A 27,305-nucleotide genomic window follows, 5' to 3' on the forward strand; every position below is an offset into this window, starting at 1 on the left:
ATGGGGATGTTTGAAATCAGCGACATGGGACTGATATCAACTGCCACTGCAGACCTGGACCGGGAGACGACCAGCAGCTTTACTCTTAATATAACGGTAAGTCTTATCATGCAGGGTGATGGACGCATTTGAGTGGGACTTTCTTTTTTCGTCAGTTATCATCATTATTGTCTTCTCGATGATGCTTGTAACATTTGGTAGATCTTGCCTTACCGGCACTAGCTGTATACGTAGTCAGTCTAGCTCATTGTATGGTCACTGCATCATTTGGTGAAATTGCAACATTTCAGCTATAAGAATTAAAGATTAGCGCATTGTATTTTAAATCGGTCGGGACAGTAATTGCATCTGTAAGGCGACTGAAGTCGATGATGTAATAATAGCCTTACAGTGGCAGGGGACATGTTAAAGGAGACCTCCGGATGATTTTCAGACTTTTACATTTGAACAACTATAAATTAGTTATACTGAGTACAGAGTTTCAGAATTTAAAGTGATCGGGATGAGGAATAAAAGTGTTCTCAAAATTTATAGCAGTTTGCATTGAAAAAGGCTGATAACGTGGTTGCCTCACCATATTAAGAATGCATGAGTTGGGGCTCAAGAAAGCAGAACAAAAGAAGGTGTGCATAGATTCTACACGGGTGTACTTGTTAAGCAAGCGGGATTGTAATGGATTTACACTGCCTCATTTCTGAAACATGTGAGCCTCCTATGTCATGAGCACTGTTCAGTGTAATTTGTTTAAGATTTACAGAGTATTGTTTTTTTTGCTTAATAACCACAATAAATTCCACAAATCTATACATGGAGCTGTCGATTTATGTACTACATTATGTGAAATTATGAAAATCGTCTGGAATGCCCCGCGCACTTGCGAGTATATGCTTGTGTGTATTTAAAATTGTCAAATTTCCATTCTTTGTTTGTACTGCTTTCAATGATAGATTTGGTTTGGTTTTGTATCATTGATGTTTAGGCTTCAGACTACGGCACTCCTGTTCTATCCAACACAACAATCGTCAACGTTTCCCTAGTGGATGTCAACGACAACCCGCCTCTCTTCGAAATGACCACAGACAATATTTTCGTCGAAGTCGATGACATGAATGCTGTTCCAGTGAGTGTTCGTCGAATTCGTATGGTCTTGATTAATCATATCTATCTATCTATCTATCTATCTATATACATATATATATATATATTGATGTTGTTGTTGTAGCTGATGTGAAATGTGTAAACATTATTGAGGCCACGCATTTCATTTCTGTGAAGAATAATGAAATGTAGACTATTACAGAGCACACTGCTATGTAATGACGTCGCAGAGTAAGATGCTGCCTGCAATCATAATAAAAAATATCAATTGCTGGTTTGCTACGAATTCTGAAGAAACAATGAACATTCCGCAAATCACCTAAGTCGAGGTGTAACCGATTCTTATTGTAGCAGCGTATAAACAAACGGACAAACAAAAAGTATCATTTACTCAATAATGAATGATACATAATATGTATGCATTGCTGGTGGTACAAATGATTTGCGTTTCCGTTAGGCTTTTGACATTATTCAAAATGAAGTTGGTGATGTAGCACCGTTCTTGCTTGAAATCCACTGAAGTAGGTTAAGATTCATCTTCCTATGAAAGTCTGCTCCGTTTTTGTTTTTGTTACTGTTTTGCTGTTGTTTTAGGCACATCTGTATTCAGTGAAGGCGACTGACGAAGACTTATCCCCATTTGACATCATCCAGTGTGAGCAGCAGACTGATAAAAGTTTCTTTTTGGTGCTGACGTCTGAAGGTTTGTCAATAGATTCCTTCCTTCCTTCCTTCCTTTTATCTCTATCATTTTTCTGCATGTGAATGTTAAGGCATAAGAGGTGTGCAGTCTACCCCCCCCCATAGGTTGAGATGGGGCTGGGGGAGGGGGGATGGGGCGGCAGCAGGGGTAATACCCCTTCCTCTGAGTTCAAATAACGCATGCAGGAAATAAAAGCGAAAGGTCACAAAAGATATTTTGTGAATCATCTAATTTTATTATCTGAGAATTATATAATAAAGCATCAATTTGATTTGATTTAATTTCATTTAATTTCAATTGTCTTGACTTTGGCTGACTTTTTGGAAAGGGTGATGAGGATAACTATGAGATTGCATAAAAAGCAAAAAATAAAAATAAAAAAACGCCCCTTATGAACGTATTGATGTCACAATAACTTTCTTTTTCGAGTAAATCTCTGACTCCGATTTTCTGTCTGTCTAGAAATTAAAATACTAAAAAGATTACAGTTTAAGAAATCATCACACATGTTTTACTTAAGTTGAATTGAAAACTGAATTCTATTTCCACATCATGGAGTGGAACACCATGATCAGCAGAGCTGGTTTCCAAAGGGATCCACAAACGTATACTGGATGAATGACTTGTTATGCCACGATATTGTAAGCTCTTCTAATATGCACTTACGTATGTATTATGCCAGATATCGAAATCTATACGAGCATGAGAGCGACCATGTTTGACACGTGACACATGCCCCTATTGTCATTTTGTAGATGGAAGCTGCGATGTCTACAGCGTGCGGCAACTCGACGCTTCTACCGAGCCGTACAAGGTGATTTTCGATGCATTCAATCCCGACCGACCCGATGAGATGCGATCGAACAATTTCACCTTGAACGTGAACGTGCGAGACACCGCTTGCTACATCACCTTTGACCCCGCCACACAGGACGACCTCCTGCTCGAGGAGAGCCAACTAGATTCCAGCGTGGCCGTCCTCGACCTCAACGTCACGAGCAACTGCGATGTTGATGTCGTCGTATACAACATTACCGAGCAGATGTATCAGCCAGGTATTTTTCCTCTGCATCGAATCGGGATTGATAGGCGATAGATTCAAGAAAGTGAAATCATAAAACAGAAGCAAAAAAGATTGTGTTCCCCGCGTCAAACAGTTTTAGTTTACTTAGAAAGACACCTGGAAATTTGAAGGAAAGGATGAACACTCACTAGAAGAGTTACCAAGAGACATTCCTCAATCTTAATCCATTCATGAAGTACCTGTACTTTGCTAAGATGCATAATAATAGTAATAGGTCTTCACCCAGGAGTAGCTGCCATCAGTTCATTCCTTGACATAGCTTGTGATGATTAAAAAAAGAGAACAGTAATCTAACCCTATGACTCGGATGCCACCCCTGGGTTATTACTAATTGGCGCCAAATCATCAGTTGACAATGAGCAATCGTTTGAGAAAGACGACAGCCTGTCGTTGAAACTGTCACATGTAAACACAACTATTGGATGTGTTTAGAGAACTCTGTATCTATATTAATCAACCATCCTTATGAACTTATTTTGCAAGGTGGAAGATGAATTTTGGCTTTAACTATGTTTTGGCTTTCATGTTGCTGTACTTTAGAGTGTCGGTTTTTTTTTTTCACTAGACGACTCATGACCTCTCACTTGTTTTTGCTTCTAATCAGATTCTAACAGCAGTTCAGCACCGTCTGCATACTTCACCATTGACTCCACTGATGGGACCATCTTTCCCGTTGACGGAGTGTCGCCCGGTGCCCATGAACTGGTAGTTGTGGCGTGGAACGAATCCGATACAACCGTCAACGATACAACGTCGGTATGTAATATTTCACGCCTCATCATGGTAGAAAGTTAATGTATCGACATACAACCAACGGATACACGACGTACCGGTTGTGTCGTACATTGCATACAACTTTCGTGTGTCTGAAAACTCCTATATTGAAACATCGTTGATACAATAGATCATATTGCGTTAGAATGATTCGAGCATCATTTATAACCACACATTGTTGTTGTTGTTGTTGTAGTTGATGATGATGATTTTGTTGTTTGTGATTATTTTATGTATGAACGGTGTGGAGGAAGATAGGTTCATTTAACGCGCGAGCTTGATTCATCCGACCCCTATATGAAATATGGTGAAAGCGAGCGGATTAACTGCTAAGACTTATCAATAAATTGCTGTCTAGTGGTCAAACATTCATAATCTATGCTATGTCCGGTGGCAGAGTATTAAAATGGTCCTGGGGGCCTTGGGGCAGGGCAACTTATGACAATAACATTGTTAGATTTTAATCGTCCTCTGTCGTGCTTTTAGTCCTTGTAAACTGTCATATCCAGATACCTTTAGAGGTAAAGAATGATATAATTATATCATTGTATTATGTTATAGTTCCAATGAAGATTTGATAAAATTTTGGCTAACGCTGTACCCCCGCCCCCCCCCCCTCCCCGTCACTCTATCTGACAGGTCGTCATTGTGGTCACTGGAGAGAATAGCGCCCCCTATTTCAGGAATGCAGAGTACAATGTCAAGATCAATTCTACTTCCGGTGAGGTCATTGACCTGTTTCCTGAAGTAGTCAACTCGGACTCTCCGAGTTTTGCGACGGGCGAGATCGACTTCAGTGAGATTTCCGAAGTCAACGAAGATGGCGAGAATACAGGTATTCGTTTCCTTCTTGGAGGACACGCCATTAAGACGGAGGCGGCTTGAAATGAGTTCATTCCCTCTTACCCTAGAAGATTATCAATGCAGCAATCGCTAGTTGAATGAACTAACATCCATATTATCCACTTTTCGCCAATATCATTATCAGCAAAATATCTAACATTGCAACAATAAAAGGCATGTTTTGTTGCGACGTCTATGAAAAAGAAAAGACCATCGAATCGCAATTAATAATGATAATGATGATGATGATAATGATGATAATTATCATTATGCTACCATTTGTGGTTTTTGTTATCATTATTATTATTGTTAGTATTATTATTTATTATCATTATTATTATTATTATTATTATTATTATTATTATTATTATTAGAAGTTGTAGTAGTATTCTTTATCATCATTATTTTCGTTATTTCTCTTATTGTTGTTATTGTTGTCATCATTTTTTAGCATTTTGTTCATTATCATATTAATGTTATTTTGATATCAATGTATTCAATTCAATTCAATTCAACTTTATTTTCATTCCCATTAAATAAACAGGGAAAATTATAAACAATGCATTAACAAAACATATTTGTAAAAATTTCAAAAACGTAAATTAACAAAATACATGTAATCATCTGCAAAGCAATAAACAGTCCAAGAAAGTCTTGAAATCTCATCGGAAAAATCTACAGCAGTCAACATTATGGTTTCTTACACACTTTTAACCCTCACACATCTAGAGTACTTCACCGTATCAGCGGAGGGCATGGTCTCGTTGACTGCTGGAAATCAGGTTGTTAATGACGTCTACAACCTTACCGTGAGAGTTCAGGACAGGGCTCTCGAACCCTTGAGCAACGACACGCTTGTCATCATCGAAGTCGACATTGAGCCCATTGTCGATCCGGCTGCACCGTACATATCGAAAAATTGCTCGGATGAGATACACATTGAAGAAGTAAGGCTTGCTGCATGGGCTATTACTCTTGAGAAATATAGCACGTTGATTTCTTCAAGAATTTCCTTGGATTTAACTTGATATTGATATACGGATGTATTATTAATGTTAGATCACATGGGAATAAAACCCAAATACTTATATAAAAATATGAAGAATTTGATAGCGACACGGCTATTTTCAAGCATTTTAAAATCCATTATCCATTCAAGTCCTTTTCAAATCCTGACGTTCATTATCAGATAGAACAAAATAAAAGTATTTCTACTGATATCCACTCTCACTTGTTGCATAAATAAGATTACTTCTGAAGTTATGACTAAAGATAGCCAATACTTTATAATAATTTTAAGAGTTTGATCATAAACATTTCAACATGAACAAGAATGGCGTTGACTTGATGATAATAATACATGTTATAAAAAAGAAGCTCCCACAGTGCTAAAGTTTTAAACTGCTCTCAAGACATGTCTGTTTGAACAGTATAATGAATGAGTTTGGTTTTGCATACATGGTACATACGCTACATAATTATCCTCTTTCTATTTTCATCCTTCTCCCTTAAAGCACATAGAGACACTGCGGTAGTGATATGCGCTATATAAGCACTGTGTTATCATTGACTTGTTTTGCGACAGAACCCATCATAATGTAGATTGCGTGAATGCAACAATATTAGTAAAATACTGACATGACGTCACTGCAGGAAAACTGACAACGATCTGTAGGAAATATAGAAATCAACTTATTTTCACTTTATTTCTGGAAGCATCGAAAGAACGCTTCACTTGCTTCTTTCAGAATGCAGGAGGAACAGTATTGCCTTTCAAAATATATGTCAGTAGCAAGTCAAGGGAATGTGTTCTTTTCATTTAAAAAAAATCCTGTAAAATGACGTCATACTTTCTTTACAAATTATCGTTGCCCTGCAGAAGTGAAAAACTGCTGTCTTCGTCTCAACCGACGGTGGGGGCACTAAGACTTTAAACATTTAAAACTTTTATACGGATTCTCCGATTTCCGCAAACTTTACTGACGTGTTCATTTAGTTCACTCAATCGAAATAAATTTATATTTAAGTTTCATTGCTCTAAATGGAAATTTCGGTCAAAGAAGTGATACGCCCGGCATGCATGCATATCACAAATAGAGTTAGTGAAACTTATTTCTAATGAAAACGGGCAAATTTCAATTTTGATATATTCTTGTTAAAACACAAAAACAAAACAATAATCTAGCATGATTCAGGAGTGTCACTTGTCATACTGAAGAACGCGTTAATGTTTGTTTAAGTTGAAGACCTATCTAATTCAATTTTTCAATTAATTTTTTTTTCATACTCCTCATTTATGGATATTACAACAGAATGATTATACAAGTTCTTTTAGCTTGTAAACAATATGCAGAAAACAAACAATGTACATGGTAATAACACAACAATTGTAATAATAACTGGTCAAAATCGAAATGGGATTGAACATCTGTATAAAGCTTTGTATGTATTTATGTATTATGTGTGTATGTATGTATGGATGAATGTGTGTATGTGTGTGCGTATGTGTGCATGTATGTAAATTATTGTACGCACATGCGTACAAAATCCTTTAGCTATTATCATTTCCAGGCGTTGTCTAAATTGAAATGAAACAAAACAAACCAAAAACAAGTAATGAAGTAATCAATAGTCCTTAAACAATTTTTTTTTTATTCCACTCTCCGCGGACACAGTGGCAGGGAGAGGAAGCGATTGTCATATGTTTTGTGACCGCTAGTTCATCTTACGATGAGGTGGTGGAAATAAGACTGGAAGACGATCTAGAGCACTTCAGCCTTGTCTCCAACACAGGTGAAATATCGATCGAGGGGCCTATCGATTACGAGACAGATCCGAATAAATTTCAGGTATGAATTCTATCTATTTGTTTTCTTTTCATCAGCGACATCGAAGAGCTTTAAGCAGGTGCCGCAAAACTTGTAACACGCAAAAGGAAATTTGATCATAAACTCCCATCCTTCGTAGCCGTCACTGGTTGCCGATAAATAAATAAATCACATCAAATCAAGTCAAATCAAATCAAATCAAATCAAATCAAATCAAATCAATAAGAGTTCGTATCAGGTTTAAGGTTTTGACCTTTTCATACCTCAGTGAACTCATCAAACCATATTGTCCTGGTCGTAATCTGCGCTCAAAATAAGAATAAAAAATAAAAATAAGAAATAAAAAAATCTTCTCTTTGAAATAAGTTTCAAATCTAAGACATTTGGTGATTGGGCTTTTTCAAAAAAAATAGCACCATCATTATGGAATAATCTCAATCTCAGTATGAGATGCATTACAGATTTTGATAAATTAAAATCTTTGTTAAGAACTCATCTTTTTTATTGTTAATTGTATGTGTATAGAAAAATATTTTAAAGATTTCGTTTCCCATTTATACACGCATTTATAGACTTATCTTATGCCATTATGAGTTCTTAGAACTGACTTTTATTGTTTTATTATGTTTGCTAAGTCCAAAAAAAAAAAGAAAAAAAGAGGGAAATACATATGTACACTTAAAAGGGCTTGTGCCGAAAGGGTGGGTTGGGTGGTGGCGCGTCGCGTTAATGGGAACACCACCCTTCGTCCAAAGCCCCCCCCCCCGGTTTTGCCGAAAGGGTGCGTTGGGAGCGTTGGATCGCGCCGCGTTTACTGGAACCCCACCCTTCGTCCAAATCCCCCCCCCCCCGGTTTTGCCGAAAGGGTGCGTTGTTACTTTTTCTCATGTAATATTAAAAGACGAGTTTTGAATTTATATTTAACCTTCAAACAACCATTTCAAAGAGGCTATCGTCCGGATCGGTTTACACTCTATTACCACTTGGTCTACAGCCAGTTGGTCTAATAGACTGTTTAATATCAGTTGGTCTAATAACCAGTTGGTCTAGTCATCATTTCGTCCAATTACTGTTTGGTCTAATTGTTATTTGGTTTAATTACTATTTGGTCTACAGTCAATTTGTCTAATAATAGCCATTTGGTCTATTTTTGGTCTAACACCAATTTATATCATCAAATACCGATTTAGTCTATTATGAGTTGGTCTAATTCCATTTCGTCTAATCATCAAAAGGTCTAATATAAAACCAAATTTGTCCAATATAAATTTGGTGTACACATCACTAATTTTGGTCCATTGCCCAGTTGGTCTAGCCTCTGTCTATCATCATTTAGTCTACACCCATTTAGTCTAATGATTAAACCATTGATCTTATCGTCATTTTGTCTAATAGCCAGCCTCCTGGTCTAATCAGGTACCATTTGGTCCAATCATAGTTTCGTCTATATGACCAACTGGGCTTTTTTTTTAATTTTTTTTTTCGGGGGGGGGGGCCTTTTTATTGATGTGTACACCAAATTTATATTGGACAAATTTGGTTTTATTTCAGACCATTTGATGATTAGACGAAATGGAATTAGACCAACTCATAATAGACCAAAAATAGGCCAAATGGCTATTATTAGACGAATTGACTGTAGACCAAATAGTAATTAAACCAAATAACAATTAGACCAAACAGTAATTGGACGAAATGATGACTAGACCAACTGGTTATTAGACCAACTGATATTAAACTGTCTATTAGACCAACTGGCTGTAGACCAAGTGGTAATAGAGTGTAAACCGATCCGGACGATAGCCTCTTTGAAATGGTTGTTTGAAGGTTAAATATAAATTCAAAACTCGTCTTTTAATATTACATGAGAAAAAGTACCAACGCAACCTTTCGGCAAAACCGGGGGGGGGGGGGGGGGGGGCTTTGGACGAAGGGTGGGGTTCCAGTCAACGCGACGCGACCCAACGTTTCCAACGCACCCTTTCGGCAAAACCGGGGGGGGGGGCTTTGGACGAAGGGTGGTGTTCCTATTAACGCGACGCGCCACCACCCAACCCACCCTTTCGGCACAAGCCCTTAAAAGGGATGGCTAGTAACTGATCAGTGGGAATCAGTGGGAATGTTCGGGGATGATTGTTCCAATCATGGATTCATTTAAGAGTACATTATATATCTATTGTGTGAAAATTATCAATGTGCAGTTATAACGTGCTGTTTAATCGCTCTGTCCATGTACAGGCGTGCTAACCTGTAAACATTAAAGTGCATATTGAATATGAGACCAATCTGAAGCAAATAATTTTCACACAATAGATATATAATTACTCTTAAATGAATCCCGCAAGGATTGGAGCATTCACACTGATTCAAATTCAAATTCAAATTCGAACTTTATTTTCACTTTTTCTTTCCAACAGAATGTACAAGAAACAATATTATGAGTTTGACATGGGAGTAACAATATATACATAACCAGACAGGATTAACAACATGTCCATTTCTACATGATCAGTACAAAAAAAAATATATATTACATTCTACATACACTCTGCGAAAAAAAGAAGTGGAGGTACCCACTCAAAAGACCAGGCTTGTATCGTGTGGGTACCTCTGAGGGAAAGGGGAAATAAGGGGGTGAAAAGCTTACAACTACAAAGAGTGCGGGAAACTGGGAAAGTTGGGAATAGAGAGAGAGAAAAAAAAGCAAAAGTGTGAAAAGAGGAAACAAAAACAGGGGAAAGAGGGAGAGAGAGAGAGAGGGAGAGAAAGAAAGAAAATCCTAAATAATTTTGATGCAATCACCAAGGGTGAAAGCCCACAGAGACAATCAGCCAAGCGTCTTCGAAAGTGATACATTGTCGAGGTGCTTTCCAGCGGAAGAGTTTGTAACTGTGGGGACGAGAGCACGTATGTATTAATAACAGCTATATTACGTGAAATTTTCTTGCAGACATTATCAATATGAAATTTCCAAGAGTTTATTATCAACTGTAACGCCGAGAAACTTTATATGGGAAACACTTTCCAGGACAGCGTCACCAAAACAAATGTCCACATTCAAATTATCTATAAAGTGTTACAAAAAAGAATATATTTTGTTTTTTGGATATTCAAAGACAACTTATTTGCTCGTATCCACTCACATAAATTTTGTAATTCAGAATTAACTGTCTGCACAAGAGTATTTGGGTCTTCATGTGAGTAGAATACATTTGAATCGTCGGCAAAAAGTATAAACGATAACACATCGGACGAAGCACAAAAATCATTAATGTAAACAATAAAGAACAGCGGGCTCAATAAACTGCCTTCTGGCACGCCACACATAAAGGTATTAGCCCACATTTGTAAACCTGCAGCAATTGGTCTCATAGTTAGCATGGAGTTGGGTATGATTGCAGTAACACCTGTGCAAAATTTCGTTGCAATTAGTCCATTACTTTCATAAAAATAAATGAAAATGCACCGTATGCATGCGTATAAAAACGCTCGCTAGCTCCGGTCCACGCGCGTACTACATGCATGCGATACATGTGTAAGTTAATGTACGTAGCTAGCCCGCGCTCGCAATTCGATTTTGGGTCGGGTTGACCCGGTTTGAAAATTGATTTTAAAACGATGATTTTCTCTCTTTTATCGAATGGTATAGACAAAGAGCAACAGGTGAGGTATGTTACTGTTATAACTTGTACTTGAAGTCACATTGGACCTGTTTTATGCAGTTTTGATTTTCGTGGGTTTGCAAATGTGGGCTAGTACCTTTAAGTTCTCTCATATCAGAGTTATGATTGTTCAGAAAAAACATATTATTTGCGATCAGTCAGATAACTCCTGAACCACTCCAAGGCCTTCCCACGTATACCATAATGAGACAACTTGTAAAGTAAGATATCGTGGTTTATAATATCGAAGGCCTTGGAGAAGTCCAGGAAGATACCAATCAAATGAGAGTGATTGTCTAAAGCATGTGCTACTTTATCAACAAAATTCAACAAAGCGTGACAGGTGCTATGCTTTTCTCGGAACCCAAACTGCGAATTTGTAAAAACGCCATACATTTTTAGAAAATTCATCATTCTTTTATATATGATTTTCTCTAAAATCTTAGACAAACAAGGTAATAAAGAAATAGGCCTATAATTACTAACATCTAACTTATCTTCATTCTTATATATGGGAATAACTTTAGCTATTTTCATTTGTTCCGGAAACACACTCGTTGACATTGACAAATTAAAAATATGTGGCAAAGGATCCGCAACAGAAGATAAAACTCCTTTCAAAACCATATTGCTTATGTCATCATAACCTGAACTATTTTTTTTTTTTCAAACCAGATACAATATCAGTAACCTCATACCTCGTGGTAGGAGTAAAAAATATTGAATTCATATTTTATTGATTTAAAAAATCAGAAAAATGTTTATTAGTATCGGGAATTTCTTGAGCAATTTTTTCTCCAATTGTTGTGAAATATGTGTTAAACACATTTGCTATATCCGCAGAATTATCAAAAATTTCATCATTACATCTTATTTCCGAAATACTAAACTTTTCATTTGATATATTCATTGCTTGTTTTAATACATTCCATGTACTTTTTATATCACATCTGTATCTCTCTAATTGCTTATGATAATATTTTTTCTTTTCAATACGTATTATCTTACGTATTATCTGAGAGTATTCTTATACAAAGTATATTTGATTCATGCTTGTTCAGTTTTTTTTTTCCATTTTAAATGCATAAAATAATTTATTTTTTCTATTCATGGAACGCAAAATGGACTTCGGAATCCAAGGAAGCTTGGGTGTTGTTTTATAATTCCCTCGTTAATCCCTCATTTAGGAATGTGAATATCCAAATGATTATTAAGAATATCCAAAAGATTATCTAGAGCCAAATTAATGTCATCAGTTTTCATGCAATTGAAACCAAATTTGGTAGGCATTATGGCCTTGAGGTATAGATGTGGAACACATAGATTTTGTGTTTGTCACACAAACCGTTGCCATGGTAACCACAATTTTACCAAAATTTTGCAGATCAAATAAATTTTCCATTATTTAAGTTATTAAAGTTAAATTTAGTATGTATTATGATTGAGAAGTGTAGTTTTGCAAGACACTAATGTGTTAGTTTAAGGATAATGTGTTGCCATGGTAACCACTCATTTTTGTATCGAAATAAACCATTCAAGTTATGAAGGTTAAGTGTGGTCCTTTCTCCTATCCTATCTCTATGCAAGTCATCCCTCCCCTTATTTTCCTCTATGTTATGTATTATGTACGAGGGCTGCATGCAAATCAAGCAATGCTTAAGCTGTAGCCCTTCTGCGTTATTCATTGCATCACTGATATGTTCTGTTGTACATTGTAAAGGCAATGAAGAAACTGTATTGCTGTACATTCTAAAGGTAATGAAGAAACATACCTTGTTAGCACTTAATGTTTATGTATATCCATTTATATGTATGGTACCAACAATGTATATGATATATGTGTATGTATCATTTTTTCATTTTTCATTCATTTTACACATGCATGTTCACATGCATGTTTTTTTATTTTCATTTCCAATCAAACACAGGTAATACACTTTGACATGATTACATATATTGGAACATAATAATACATATTGGTTCTTAAAAGAACTTCATGGAAATGGAAATTGAGGGGCTGCTAAAAAGCGAACTTGTAGATTGCAGTCCCCTCACTTACGTTACATTACTACAATACATTAATTATATATGACTTTATAACACAATACAACGGTATGTACCGTACAAGCTAATCATTTAAAGTATACAGTTTTCATTCAATCAAATCGGATGGTTACATGAAGTACATTGTGTACGCTTTCACATGTATACACATAGACATAGACATAGACATAGACATACACATACACATAGACATAGACATAGACATACACACATACACATAGACATACACATACACATACACACAAGCACACACACGTACCCACATACACATACGCACACACACGCACGTACACACACATGTATGCATCCACATACATTGTGCACACACAGAAGAGAGTAGGGAAAGAGAGGGAGGGAGGGGGAGAGGGAGAGTAGAGAGAGCGAAGGGCAGGTCAACATTCTCGATACAGGCAGAAGAAAAAAGAACAACAATTCCAAACAGTCAAACTAATCATGGGGTACATATGAGCTAATCAAATATTTCTTTAAATTACTAGAGAATGATTTCAAACTAATGGAATCTTTTATATTTTTCTCAAGGGAATTCCAAAATTTTGGGCCACTGTAGATAAACGTGGATTTTGTAAATAGAGTTCGGGTAAGGGGCAAATGATATTCATCTGTTTGACGAGTGGGGTATTTATGAATATTTTTATTCTTATTAAACATATTTTCAAAAACTGAAGGAAGTGACTTATTATACAAACTGTACATAAATTGACCAAGGTAATAATAATACAAATCCCTTACTTTTAAAACCTTATTCTCCACAAATAATCCGTCAGTATGGGAATATTTAGAGGTATTACATATTACTCGAAGTGCTTTTTTTTGTAACAAAAATAATCTATCCAAATAAGTTGAATGTGTATTTCCCCATATTATAATTCCATACATTAAATAAGGTAAAATTAACGTTGAATATAACATTAGCAACTTTTTAACAGAAAAACAAAACTTTACTTTATTAATTACACCTATGTTACTGGAAATAGTGCGGCATATACAATCTATATGCTGTTTCCAAGAAAGCTTACTGTCTGCAGTTACACCAAGAAATCTGACAGAATAAACCTGTTTTATCACTTCATTTTCAAAAATTATATCATGTGGCAATTTATCAAGGGTATTACTAAACAACATCACATTTGTTTTCTGCAAATTAAGCGATAATCTATTTGCTCTTAGCCATTGCATTATCTTGTTCAATTCTATATTCATGACATCAACTAATGTATGAGGATTTGAATGAGAAAAGAAAAGATTAGAATCATCTGCAAATAATATAAAAGAAAGAACATTTGAAGATTTTGGAAAATCATTGATGTAGATAATAAAAAGTAACGGCCCTAGTATACTTCCTTGTGGAACTCCACAATCAACTGAGCGCAAAGAAGATTTTTCATTGTTTATACAAACAAATTGTTTTCTGTCTTTCAAATAGCTTCTGAACCACTCCAAGGCCTTCCCACGTATACCATAATGATTAAGTTTATAAAGAAGAATGTCGTGGTTAATCGTGTCGAAGGCCTTGGAGAGGTCCAGGAAGATTCCTGCAGTATGTTGAAACTTATCAATTGCTCGAGATACTTTTTCAGTGAAAGATAATATTGCATGTGCTGTGCTATGTTTCTTGCGAAATCCAAATTGATATTTTGACAAAATGTCATTTCTATTTAAAAAATCTATAACTCGAGAATATATTATCTTTTCTAATATTTTAGATATATTAGGCAAAAGAGAAATAGGTCTGTAATTATTCAATTCTTCCCTATTACCCTTTTTAAAAATTGGAACTATTTTTGATATTTTCATAACATCTGGTACCTGCCCTTGTGATATTGATAGATTAAAAATGTGAAACAAAGGATCAACAATATAAGGTATTATATTTTTTAACAGTATATTATCAATATCGTCATAACCAGAACTTCTTTTAGAAGGTAAATTATGAACAATATCTAAAATCTCATATACTGTTACAGGGGAAAAAAAGATTGAATTTTGATTACCTACGTCCAGATAATCATAGAATTCTTTAGTAGACAACGGAATATTTGCACAAAGATTCCGGCCAACAGTTGAAAAATGTGAATTAAATATTTCTGCTATCATACGTAAATCTTTTATTTCAAATCCATCATTCTTAATTTTAGAAATAACATTTCTTTCCTTATGCTTATTCAATGTTTCATTTATCAATTTCCAAGTATTGCGCATATCATTTTTAAACAAATCTAATTTTCTCATATAATAATTCCTTTTTTCTCTACGCAATACCATAGTGAGAGTATTTTTATATGCCGTATACTTATCACGGGATTGCTGTGTTTTTTTAGCCTTACTTACATAATACAAATTATTTTTACGATTAATTGAACGTAATAATGACTTTGACACCCATGGCAATCTTGGATCACGTTTGTAACTACCCAACTTCTTTTTAACTAATGGAATATGTGTATCTAACAAAGTAACAATCTTATTTATAAAAATTTCATAAGCTACATTCGTATCTTGCACCACATATAAGTCAGACCAGTCAATTTCCATCAAAGATTCCTGAAACTGGGCTATATTCTGAGGTGTAAACTTACGCCTTCTTTCATAATTCTGAGGTATTTTCGTCTTTAACTGTAAAGATGAACACATATAAATAGCATAATGATCAGATATATCCGTAAGTATAATAGCAGAATCAGGAAAAGGGTTTACATTACAAAAAATATTATCTATCAAAGTGGCAGATTGTTCTGTTACACGGGTTGGTTTTGAAATCAAGGGTGAGAAATATGCAGAGAGCATAATATTGAGAAATTCCTCGGGATAATAAGAATCATTACATTTACTTAAATCAATATTAAAGTCACCCATTAAATAACATTCCTTATTCAAAACTGAAGATTCTTGTAATAATTCATTAAAATAATCAAAGAATAATTTCATATTAGCATCAGGGGGCCTGTATATTACGCCTAATAAAATATCTTTCCGATTAGGCACTTTGATTTCTATAAATAAGGATTCAACAAAACTTTCCATTCGACAGATATCTTTTCGAATGAAAAAATCAAAATTGGATTTAACATAGAAGGCAACACCCCCGCCACTTCTATTATATCTGTCGTTATTTATCAAATGATATCCTGGGAGATTAAATAAAGAGGCAGTATTATCAGTGAGCCATGTTTCTGTGAGCCCAATTACAGAAAAAAATGAGTCTGTAAAATTATCTAAAAAAATACGCAAATTTTCAAAGTTTTTATTTAAACTTCTTATATTCATATGCATCAGGGAGAACTTTTCGCTAACATCTTTAGACTTTAATTGATTAACAGTGACATATGGCGAAGAAATATCTTGAAATTTATCATTAAAAGTATCATTTGTATGAAAATTAATATCTTTGGATATTAGGTTGTCAAATGACAGTGAAGCAGTAGCATTCTGGTCATTTGAATCAAATACAAATAAATCATGAAAATCCTGTTCATTCAAACGACTGAAGCCAAAATCAAATATCGAATCAGCCATTAAATCGATTCAATGCTGGAAGACCCTGACGGTAGTAACAAAACCACCGCACGTCCTGTAATGAGAAATCTACTGACCTGTTGAAAGAAGAAGAGGGAATGAAAAGAAAGAGTGTACATACATACACACACACATGGTACATACAAACACATGCATACAAACACATACACAAACATACACGCAAACACACACACACACGTTCATATAAAGACGCACACACATACAATGTACTCATACACATCAACGTCATAAGGGGACTTACACATCTATCAATTTAAGGAATCACATCGGTCTCTCCAAAGGAGCACAGGAGTAAAATAACCTTATGCTCAAACTACAATCTTAGAATTTGTACCGTTCACTGATTTCATTGGTACTTTCATTACCTATCAATAACTATCACACACACACAAAAAAGTTAATGTACCATTATTACGTACAATTATTAATAACAGATCTTTCCTGGAAGCAACGAAAAGAGAAAAAAAATGTTGAAAAAAAGTTTGTAATTAAATCTCATAAAATCAAAATTATTATGGGACAGAGAAAAAAGAAGGATATCAAAAGAAGACAAAATAATAATAATAATGTTTCTTACTAAATCAATCATTACTATATCCTAATCTTTTACTGCCTAAGAGGCATATTATGAAAATGTCCTAATCTCTTACAAACAGAAAAATTAAAATAAATACAGGATTTTTGTGTAGTGTCAGGGTTACTGCAAATTTCCAATCTGTTAACATTACAACTATATTAAAAAAAAAACAAAAAAAAAATAAAAGAACTCTCAATAACAGTACAGAGATTGTATAAATGCAAAAAGATATATTACTAAAACATAATTACTAACTTAATAAATCGGTTAATTCATACAAAAAACTAAGAAAAATATAACACTATTCTGTACTTTGATAAACCAATTTCAATATTTAGACAATAAAAGAAAAAAATTGACAACAAAATAACGGTATTCACGTCTCATTAAAAAAAAAGAAAAATTAACTAGATATTTTACGATCCATGACACGTTAAAGTTTCGATAATAACATTAAATCATGATCGGTTGCAAATCAGAACGTGGTTACTGAGTAACCCTTTAACTTGATTAATACATCGAGCCATACGATTTAAAAAAAAAAAAAAAAATCCACAATCGATTGCAAGTCAGGGTATTGATGAAGATATCGAGCATGGTCGTTCGTATATCAGAGCGTGGTTACTGAGCAACTCTTTAAATTGATGAGTAAATTGGGCCATAAGATAAGATATAAAGGAAATAACACTTTGCAAAAAGACAAGAAAAGAACAAAATCAAACTTCGACCGTAAGAAAGAACAAAAACAGAAAAGATATTTCAATCTCACGGCATAGTTGCGACATAATATTCCTTGATCGATTTTAATTCGGGGTGTAACAGTGCCTATCGATTCTTACCATTAGGATACATTATTCAAATACCTGATTTACTTATGGGGGACGATTACAATCAGATTTGTTTAACCTATCCAAAACTAAACAATACAAAACACTCAATCATTCAATGCAATACCTTAGAAAAAATCATTCGGAGATACATCATTATGATGTATCAAATTAGGTTGAGAGAAAAAAAGCTACACTCACATCATAAACAATGAGCGAACGATCATGATCGAATTGGAACGTTCTCAACTATCGGGGGAGACTGCAGTATTCATTATGCTTGAAACAAAAACAAAAAAATAAAAAAAATAAAATAATCTATACTTATCAAAACACCAAATTTCAGATTTCAATACAACCCTTTACCTAGATCAATTCAAATGAATATAAAATTTAGTATATTCATACCGTAAAAGGAAAAAAAGAAAAAATGTTAATCCATAAAAAGGGAAAAATCAAAAATATAAAAACAATTATATGTTATTCTTAACGCTGGGATAATGTGTCAAACATTAATATAATCAGAGCGGGGCAATATAAACACAATAAGTAGAATATTCAAAGTAATATCAAATATCCAGTATCATAATAATTTATACAAACTTTGCATCGATATTAATTTCAAATAATAATATATTCAGTACATTTATCGGATATCAATCAGAAAAAAAAAAAAAAAATACAGAACGTTTACTCAAATACATACGGGGCGCCACCGAGCTGGCGCCACTTCCCGGCGTAGAAGCGGAGTTTTGTTCCCGAACCGTAGAGCTGTTGGACCTGCTTTGACCATCTGCATAAGCAATGATATAATGCAGGAACCAATAAATCAAATCAAAAAAAAAAAAAATGGTTTTTAAGTGTAGTGATGCTGGGGGAGTATGTCTTCATTTGCTGTAAGTTTTATACTCAGTGTTAATTCTGTAATTGTACAGTAAATCAAAATTATTTTGTTTGTAATTTGACAAGTGCACAAATTTGGTATTAACGTTATTGCCCTCATGACATCACATATCATAAAGCAACATTAGGGGCGGGGGTATTAATCACTTTCAGTGATAATTCTAGTTTTTGTTATATTTTGAGTTTAATACATAGTATATAGTATGTTAAGTTATATACAGATTTGATACTGCAGATTTGATGTTGGTATTGCATTATTATTATGTCTTTATTTGTATGTATGTGTTCATGCAGGGCCTCCAAGAACAACAGTGTTTAACCCACTGACGAAGCCACCCTGTGAATATAAAACATATAAATAAAATCAGTATCAAACACACAGTCCCAATAGACATCATCCAAAGAGGCACAAAAAGAAGCCAAATTTTCTTGGGTTACTTTACGCCTCAAATATCGCTGAGATGAATTGTTACTAATATAGTTGAGTTTAAAGTGCGTCATTATTGGAAAATGATCAGTAATATCTGATAAAACTATCGACGAATTTGAAAGGGTTAAAACATTACTAAATATATTGTCAATTAAAGTGGCCGACTGATGGGAAACGCGTGTCGGTTTCGAAATAAGAGGTAAGAAGGAAGAGGATAAAAATGTCTCAAGAAAATCTCCCGAGATATTATCCGTTGTATGTTTTAACAGTGCATTCAAAGCAGCGTAAAACATATAAACTCCACCACCAGGGCGATCAGTTCTATTATTCGCAAAAATATTGTACCCTTCAAGCGCAAAAGACTGTTTTGGACATGTAGACAACCACGTTTCAGTGAGTCCTATCACTGAAAATAAAAATTTATTTGGATTATCCAACAGTAACTGCAATTCTTCAAAATGTTTATTTATACTTCTTATATTGAAATGTGCCAACGAAAATGTATCTTTCATAAAACCCTTGTTATTATCTTCGAATTCTGTTTCAAGGTAATAATTACACAGTGGAGCTTGAGTCAGATCATTAAAATCATACTGCATTTCTTCCGCTGCTGAATTGATATTATCAGCAGCTAAGTCATCAAAAGGAAATGCGCGTTTGTTAGAAACTTCTTCTTTATCTAAGGAATCAAATTTTGGCGTAATAGGTCTAAATAAATCAAAGAATTCATCGTCTAACAGAGAGTGAAAAGGTACATCTGTCTTGTCATTTATTCTGAATTGAGGCATTTCTGACTAGGTGTTATCCGCTTCATTGCTGCTAGAAGGCAATCAGTACTAAAGTTGGCACAACAGAGAAACTGACACGGCAAGAACCAAATGAGATACTGCGGGATAAAAGCAAATGCACAGGATGGTGGGCAGCGATCATGCGTGACTATGAAAGGCACGCGCTCTTTGTATGCATGCGAACTGTATAACAAGGCTAGTTGGCTGTTAACGAGGAGTGGGGGTGCAGATAGTGTCAGAGAAAATGAAAAGATATAAGAAACAATGAATAGACAACATGTAGGACGTGGCTAATGTCTCATTAGGCTCTCCTGATAGAATGCAAAAACAACAACAACAACAAACAAACAAAAGGAGTGAAGCGCGTCGGTCACAATAGCTTCCCACTGATCAGTTACTAGCCATCCCCTTTAAAACATACGCGTCAGTGGGATGATGGAGATTTTTAATGTCATTTTAGGTCTTCATCATCATGTATATATTTAGCTTGTGCCTTGTTAGCCATCAACGGACAGCAACATAAAGAAATGATAAAATAATCCTTTCGTGCGAGTTGGAATCAAGATATTATTCAGCAGAGGGATGAAGACTGAAGTTTGAGTTTTCTTTAATTAACAAAAATCAAAACATAATACAAAGTAGACATGTCATGAAATGATATTGTTCAAACATTTGCAAAAGATTCATGTAGTATCCGAGATCAATTATATAACAACATATTGAGAATGTGTTTTATCTCAAAGCGGTGGGGATCGAATGGAGCTACTAATGATTATACTACTACTACTACCAGCTGACCAGTAATAATGATAATAACAATAATAAAATAACAACAATAATGACACTATTAATTAGATGAAAAAAATAATAAATAACAGTTATAGCGCTTGATAGATATAAGCCCATTAATACAAACAAAATAAATCAAAATATAACTTTAGAAAGACATTCACTAGACAGACTATGCGAAGGGAAGCCAAGACAGTATAATAAAAAAGGAAAAACTATTCGTCAATTGTACAAGTGATTTCCCTTTTGCCCTAGCTCCTGATCTACGCCGAAGGAGCGACGTCGAAGCTGCGGAACTACACCACGATAACGGTGATCGTTGACGACATCAACGACAACGCGCCGGTGTTATATGGGGTAAATTACCAGTGAATATGGACAAAAATCTCCCGTTCTTTATCATTGCAGCATATATATCTATCTAGAATCTAGGTAGACCTAGGTGGCATTTCCAATGCTATCTATCTTTTTTGATTTGAAGACACAGACAGGTTTGACCCTAAGAACTCAAATCTACTCACGGAAGACATACAGACGACCAAAAAGTTGAAACATACATATATATATATATATATATATATATATATATATATATATATGTATATATAAAATTGATGTAGACATATATACATGTACTCAGTATCAACACTTGAGAAAGAGCGAATCGCTCGAAAATATGTGTGCCGAAATAAACCGTTGGTGAATAGTGCATGAACTTTTCGAAGTTTTGTTTTTGATAATATATATGTTTAATATGTCCATATAACAAACCTGCTTTTTAGCTTCTCCTCCATTTTCAACATAATTATTTTAGTAAATATCATGCACCTTGGCTTTTCAACATTTTGCGTGATTATTCTATATTTTGATATTTATACAAATGTTTATGTTATTTTTTAGCATGGTACATTTTGTGCACTTATATAATTTGTTAAAAATGACAATGAATAAATAAAAGGAAAGGAAATGAGATGTAAACTCCGTACAAAACATGTGACAAAATAATCAGACACATACTTAAATATGTACACGTATCTGACAAAACTATATTACTTCGCTCTTTTCTTCAGTTGCCAAAGGAACTCTTCGTGAAGGAGGACGAACGAGGTAAAACGAACTGTAATCAAGTGATCGGCACTTTTAAGACCATGGATGATGACTCGAAGAACAACTCCCAGGTGGTTTACCAAACGGGTATGTTGCTCGCGGACAAACAAAACCATTAGTCTAAGAGCAGAGGTGATATTACTGCTTACTTATGTATTGTTAGGTACGTTACTACGTTCTCTTCACCGCGAAACCCTATGTTGTTGTTGTTGTTATTTGAATTTATTTGGCGTTTATCATTCCTCGAGGAATATTTACGCCAAATCTATATTCATAAAATTTCTATAAATTTCCAAATTTTACCCTATATTATTTTCATTTTATTGCAAATAAATCAAAATTAATATATCATATCAAATCAAATAAATCTCCCTCACTGGCCTCGGTTCGAGTTGCCCAATCGACGATCGTATTTTCTGGCCAGTCCGGCTACGTAACCGTCTACCTAGCCTTTTGTCAAGGCCCTCTCGCTGTATGGTGAAGAGAGCCCAGCTGAGTGGGGTTGCGCTGGCGCGCTCGGCTGGGCTCGCTTCGCTCACCCATTACAGCGAGAGGGCCTTGACAAAAGGCTACCGTCTATCAGACATGATGGTCACATTATGGATCGATTGATGAGAGCAGTTCATTTGATATGAAAACTGATTGCATGTGTTGCGCGTCATGGTATATTTACCAATGAAAGGGGACATATATCTGTACCTAGCAATAAAGATTGAAACTTTCAATTTTCAGTGAAAACAATAGTTTTCTGTCAAACACGCAGCAGTGTATCTCAATATGCTAGTCCTGCACTTGTTCATTCGATTTGTCTAATCTACTCTTGATATTTTGTTGCAACATATATTAATTCAATTCAATTTTATTCAATTCAGTTCAATTCAGTTTGATTGTATATTTACGACCTCTCTGCAAAAAAAAAAAAAAAAAAAAAAAAAAGGTCATGCTCGCTGATCAAGGGCATTTTTATTCCGTAACTGAATGGATTTCAATAAATTGTATTATGTAGCGAAAAACCTTTTTCAGCGTGCTCAGTTTTATCTTCAAATTTATATAAATGAAGCAAATCAACGGCAACTTCCTTATCAAAATATAAATAAGACCACTGAAGGAGTACATGGAATAAATGTCACTACATGGATTCAAGACAAAAACATTATCGTTCCTTTCTAGGTATTTTATCTTATATCGTTCTTATATTGCTGAAATCATCTAAATGTAGGTCATGATTTGATTTTTTTTTATCCATCTTTGCCATTTTGTCATAGTTACTTTCTCTTCTTTCAGAAATCACACTATACGATTTCACATTCTTCAGCTTTATCACTGTTTGTCTTGATAGTCTGTTTGTGTGTATAATGCTATACACCGAAGCTGCACGTCTCGGTCAGTACAACAAGAAGTCGATCATTATGGCGGGGGCCGCTACAAAAATTTATATCGGGGGCCGCTACAAAAATTTATATCGGGCGGGCCACAAAATTTCAAAAAAGGGCTGTCGTTTGGTGGCCCGATGTGGCAACTAGGATTCCAAGAAATTGTTACATTTGCTTCTATTTTGGGTCTTTACAATTTCAGAGTTTAAATAAAAAAGTCGCCCGAACGAGCCACCAGAATAAAAAGAGAGTGTCGAGACAATCACATTCACCCCCCCCCCCCTCTTTCTCTCTACTGTTCCATAGATGACCCGAAATTCGAAGTTCGGGAAAACGAAACTATGGAAAACGAACTTATATCTGTAGCGTGCCTTAGGAGAGAGTTTCATCCTGAACGAACGCTTCTCACCATCACGGCCGTGAACGTCGGGAGCGACGGACTCATGAACCAGACCAGCAGTATCACCGTGACTGTCATTCTCGAGGACGTCAATGACTGTCCGCCGACTTTCGATGCTGACAGCTATTCAGTTGTTGTTAGCGAGCTCGTAGAGGGCTTAGTTCTCTGGACAGGCTTGGATTGGGTGACGGATTGTGACGATGTAAGACAGATCGCAGGCTGTGTCCCCTCCCCCCCCCCGGGTCATCCTACGAGATCGACACCCATGAGTCATACAGCCCGCAGGTTCGACAGTAGGCAAATATTAAAAGCCCGTGAGTTCAACACTAGATAAAAATAACCCACGATTTCGACAGATGCGACAAGGGGTTTAATGTGTCGGTCTCGTGGACCTTGTTAAATTAGTGTCGAACTCATGGGTTATATGACTCGTGGGCTGTATAACTCGTGGGCTGTATAACTCGTGGGCTTTATGACTCGCTGGTGTCGTTATCGTGACGTGCACCCCTGGGAGGGGGGGGGGGGGGGTAAAGGAAAAATAAAGGCATTTAAAATCCAATCTGCTCCTGGCTGGCGTTCCATGACAAATTCAGACCGCTACAATATTCATGAACGCCAGCCAATCGGTCTAGGGCAATTACCCCCTGGGCAATTACCCCGGACCTTCCCCTGACCCTAATCCTAATCCTGAACCTAATCCTAACCCAAACTCCTAACCCTTAATCTAACCCTAACCCTAATCTTTACTCTAACCTTACCACTAACCAGTATTTAGCCGGGGGGTAATTGCCCTCTGGGGGTAACTGCACGGATACTAGTACGTTTGTCATGATAACTTGGTGTATTAAAGTTGGGCAGGGAGGTGCCTCTCACCTCAATGGATTGGGTGTGCAAGTTAACGATGTTGCATGCCCAACCATTTCATTCACAGACATGTCGAGTGGTCCAGCATTTGCAGTTTGTACACTTAGAATTTGTACTTGCGAGGCAATGACATCACCTCCGCTAATTCATAACAAGTGCATTTTATCTATGTCACCGTTTCAAGGAGGCAAAGTAATGGTCAATCTTCATTTTGTCTTGGTCCCGGATCCGGGTTGATCAAACCTTTTCTGTTTCTTTAATCGATATTGCTCTATTTACTTTGATATCAAACAAGCAATATGTATCATACTTCTTGCCTTGTCAGGGTCAGTGTGTGTATGATGACTGACGTATTCTTATATGCATTTGCTGTTACAGGGTCCAAACAACAACAAATTTGTGTTCAGCTTTGCCGCCGTGCAGGAAGACTATGCCATTTTTCAACTGTTTGACATCACCGACGACGAGGGCGTCCTATCCGTGCGATCAGTGGAAAATGAAATCGTCGAACAATCCTACAGGGTGAGCAATGGACCTGTTGTTGTCATACATTGATTTCTCTGAGCCGCCACCACAAAATGTCACTGCCATGATGTGTGAACCACAAACTGATGGTAATACATGTACTATAGTTATCCGACAGATTAGGTACAGAACCTAGACCTCGCGCTCCATTTGCACCGACAACAATGATTTGAAAATTAAAGTGTTTTTCTTCTTTTAGTGACTGACGTCTGACGTTGAACGAGCAGTGGCGGATGTGGGGGGGGGGGGGGTCGAGGGTTTAAACCCCCCCCCCCCCCCCCTTGGGCTGCAAAGTTAAAAAAAGAAAAAGAAAAAAAAAAGAACACACACTGGAAAGGGAAATTTCAAGAGCAAATATTGTCAGAAGATATAATATCATTCAACTCATCTGGTAACTTAATAAATCAAGTTAATAACCAAACACATGATAACTCTGGATAGAACTGTGTATTGAAATGTTACTTGATCTAAAAAGACGTTATCATGTTAGGGTCGTTATGGTCTCCATTGCGTTAGTAGATGCCAGGAAAACATCACTTACGGGGGTTCAAATAAAAAATTTAAAAAACCGGACATCGCCGCTTCGCGCTTTTTGGGACCGCGGAGCCGGGGGGGGGGGGGTGGCAAGAGTGGGGCTGCAGCCCTCCCTCCTCTAATTATTTGGGCCAAAAAAAAAAAATAAAATAGAGCATGCAAGTATGCTTAAAATTGCAAGCCCCTGAACACCCCCACCCCCCCCCCCCCGGACAAAAGTTAAATCCACCCCTGACAAGTGACATGATATTCGCTCCTGCGACAGTTGCTCTGATCTTAGTTTCTCCGAGGACTTAGAGTTAGGGTTATAGTAGTGTTTTACGTTTAGTTTGATGTGAGGATTAGGATTAGGGTTAGGGTAATGCTTGCGGGTAGGTTTAATGTTTGGCTTAGCGTGCAGATATTTCATGGGAGCAATTGTCGCAGGAGCAAAATAATGTCATGGAACCCATATCAATGTTACTACTGATTGTACCGCACTTTGATACCATTTGCATCGAATCATAAATGTAAGTATAGTGTTACTGGAGTACGATATTTTTTACACTCTGACTCATGTGGTTTGCATACTGTTATTTCTTTCATATTGCAGATCAAAGTTGTGGTCAAAGATGAAGGCTCTCCGCCACTGAGTTCCGATACGGAGGTGTTAGTTTCCACAGTGGTCAAAACCACCGAACCGTATTTTCCACAGGATGAACGCAATCAAGAGTAAGAAGAGTTCCATAGGTGGCTTTCTATTCTTCATATCGCATATAGCCAATATCCAGCGAGCTCAGCTATCAATGGCAAAAATTCCCTTCAAAGTACCCGGATGTGCAGCTGGGAATGGTACTTCCGGTGCTGGCGCGCTAGTGGGCTTACACGGGTAAATAATTCCCCATAGAGACGTGTGTTAAAGGCAGCCGGTCGTCGCAGGCGATTCGCAGCTCAGTAGAAAAGCACGACAAGCTGCTCCTCCCGTTATTGTACCCCCGTACGTACCGAATGCCGAACACGACGCTACGCAGCGCACCAGCGAAAACCTGATGGGGCACGAGCGCCGTGCGAGCTGTCCACTGTAATTTCAACATGGACGCCCGAATACCTACCGAATGGGGCCGAATGGGTGCATGCACAAAACCGCACAACAGCCATGCGCATGAAAATCTCTCCCGGTCCGCGACACAACAAGTAGTGAGAGCTGTAGGGTGTACGTACGTACGTATCTGGCTCCAGTCTCTGTTTATATGCACTATGGTGCCAATTTCAGCAATCTAGGCAATAATATTTAAAAATGTCTGAAAATATTATATAACAATATCATAAATTATTCATATATTACGAAATATGCTTTGATGAAGAAATATTAAAACTCTAAGCTTCATGTATAGCAAGTTGCAATGCATATGGCCATATGGCAGGTTGTTATGATCTCATCGTGCAATGTTGTCTGCTGCGTCAGCTGCATGTGTTATACGTACAGCTTACAGTACGTTGGGCCGGATCGTAACATAACAAAGTTGATAGAAAGTCGTCGGTACCGGTATGTCAGTATCAATATTGTGTGTGGTATGCGAGTACTGTTTGCAATAAAA

General features: G+C 36.2%; 1 protein-coding gene across 1 annotated transcript; it reads left to right on the forward strand.

The window, feature by feature from the left end:
* Nucleotides 1–22,151, forward strand: LOC140228444 (cadherin EGF LAG seven-pass G-type receptor fmi-1-like). The gene is made up of 10 exons (XM_072308661.1): nt 1–96; nt 980–1,120; nt 1,693–1,801; nt 2,557–2,856; nt 3,490–3,641; nt 4,299–4,494; nt 5,232–5,449; nt 7,178–7,351; nt 21,181–21,282; nt 21,996–22,151. Exons 1-10 carry the CDS (start codon nt 1–3, stop codon nt 22,149–22,151), a joined length of 1,644 nt encoding a protein of 547 aa, XP_072164762.1.
* The last annotated feature ends 5,154 nt before the right edge of the window (nt 22,152–27,305 follow it).

The sequence above is a fragment of the Diadema setosum genome, chromosome 5 (assembly GCF_964275005.1).
Source record: "Diadema setosum chromosome 5, eeDiaSeto1, whole genome shotgun sequence".
Classification (NCBI taxonomy): Eukaryota; Metazoa; Echinodermata; class Echinoidea; order Diadematoida; family Diadematidae; genus Diadema; species Diadema setosum.

Coding starts and splice junctions, on each gene's coding strand:
- LOC140228444 (XM_072308661.1), top strand. CDS start 1: ATGGGGATGTTTGAAATCAGCGACATGGGACTGATATCAACTGCCACT. Junction 97..979: donor GCTTTACTCTTAATATAACG/GTAAGTCTTATC, acceptor ATTGATGTTTAG/GCTTCAGACTACGGCACTCC. Junction 7,352..21,180: donor CAGATCCGAATAAATTTCAG/GTATGAATTCTA, acceptor CTTTTGCCCTAG/CTCCTGATCTACGCCGAAGG.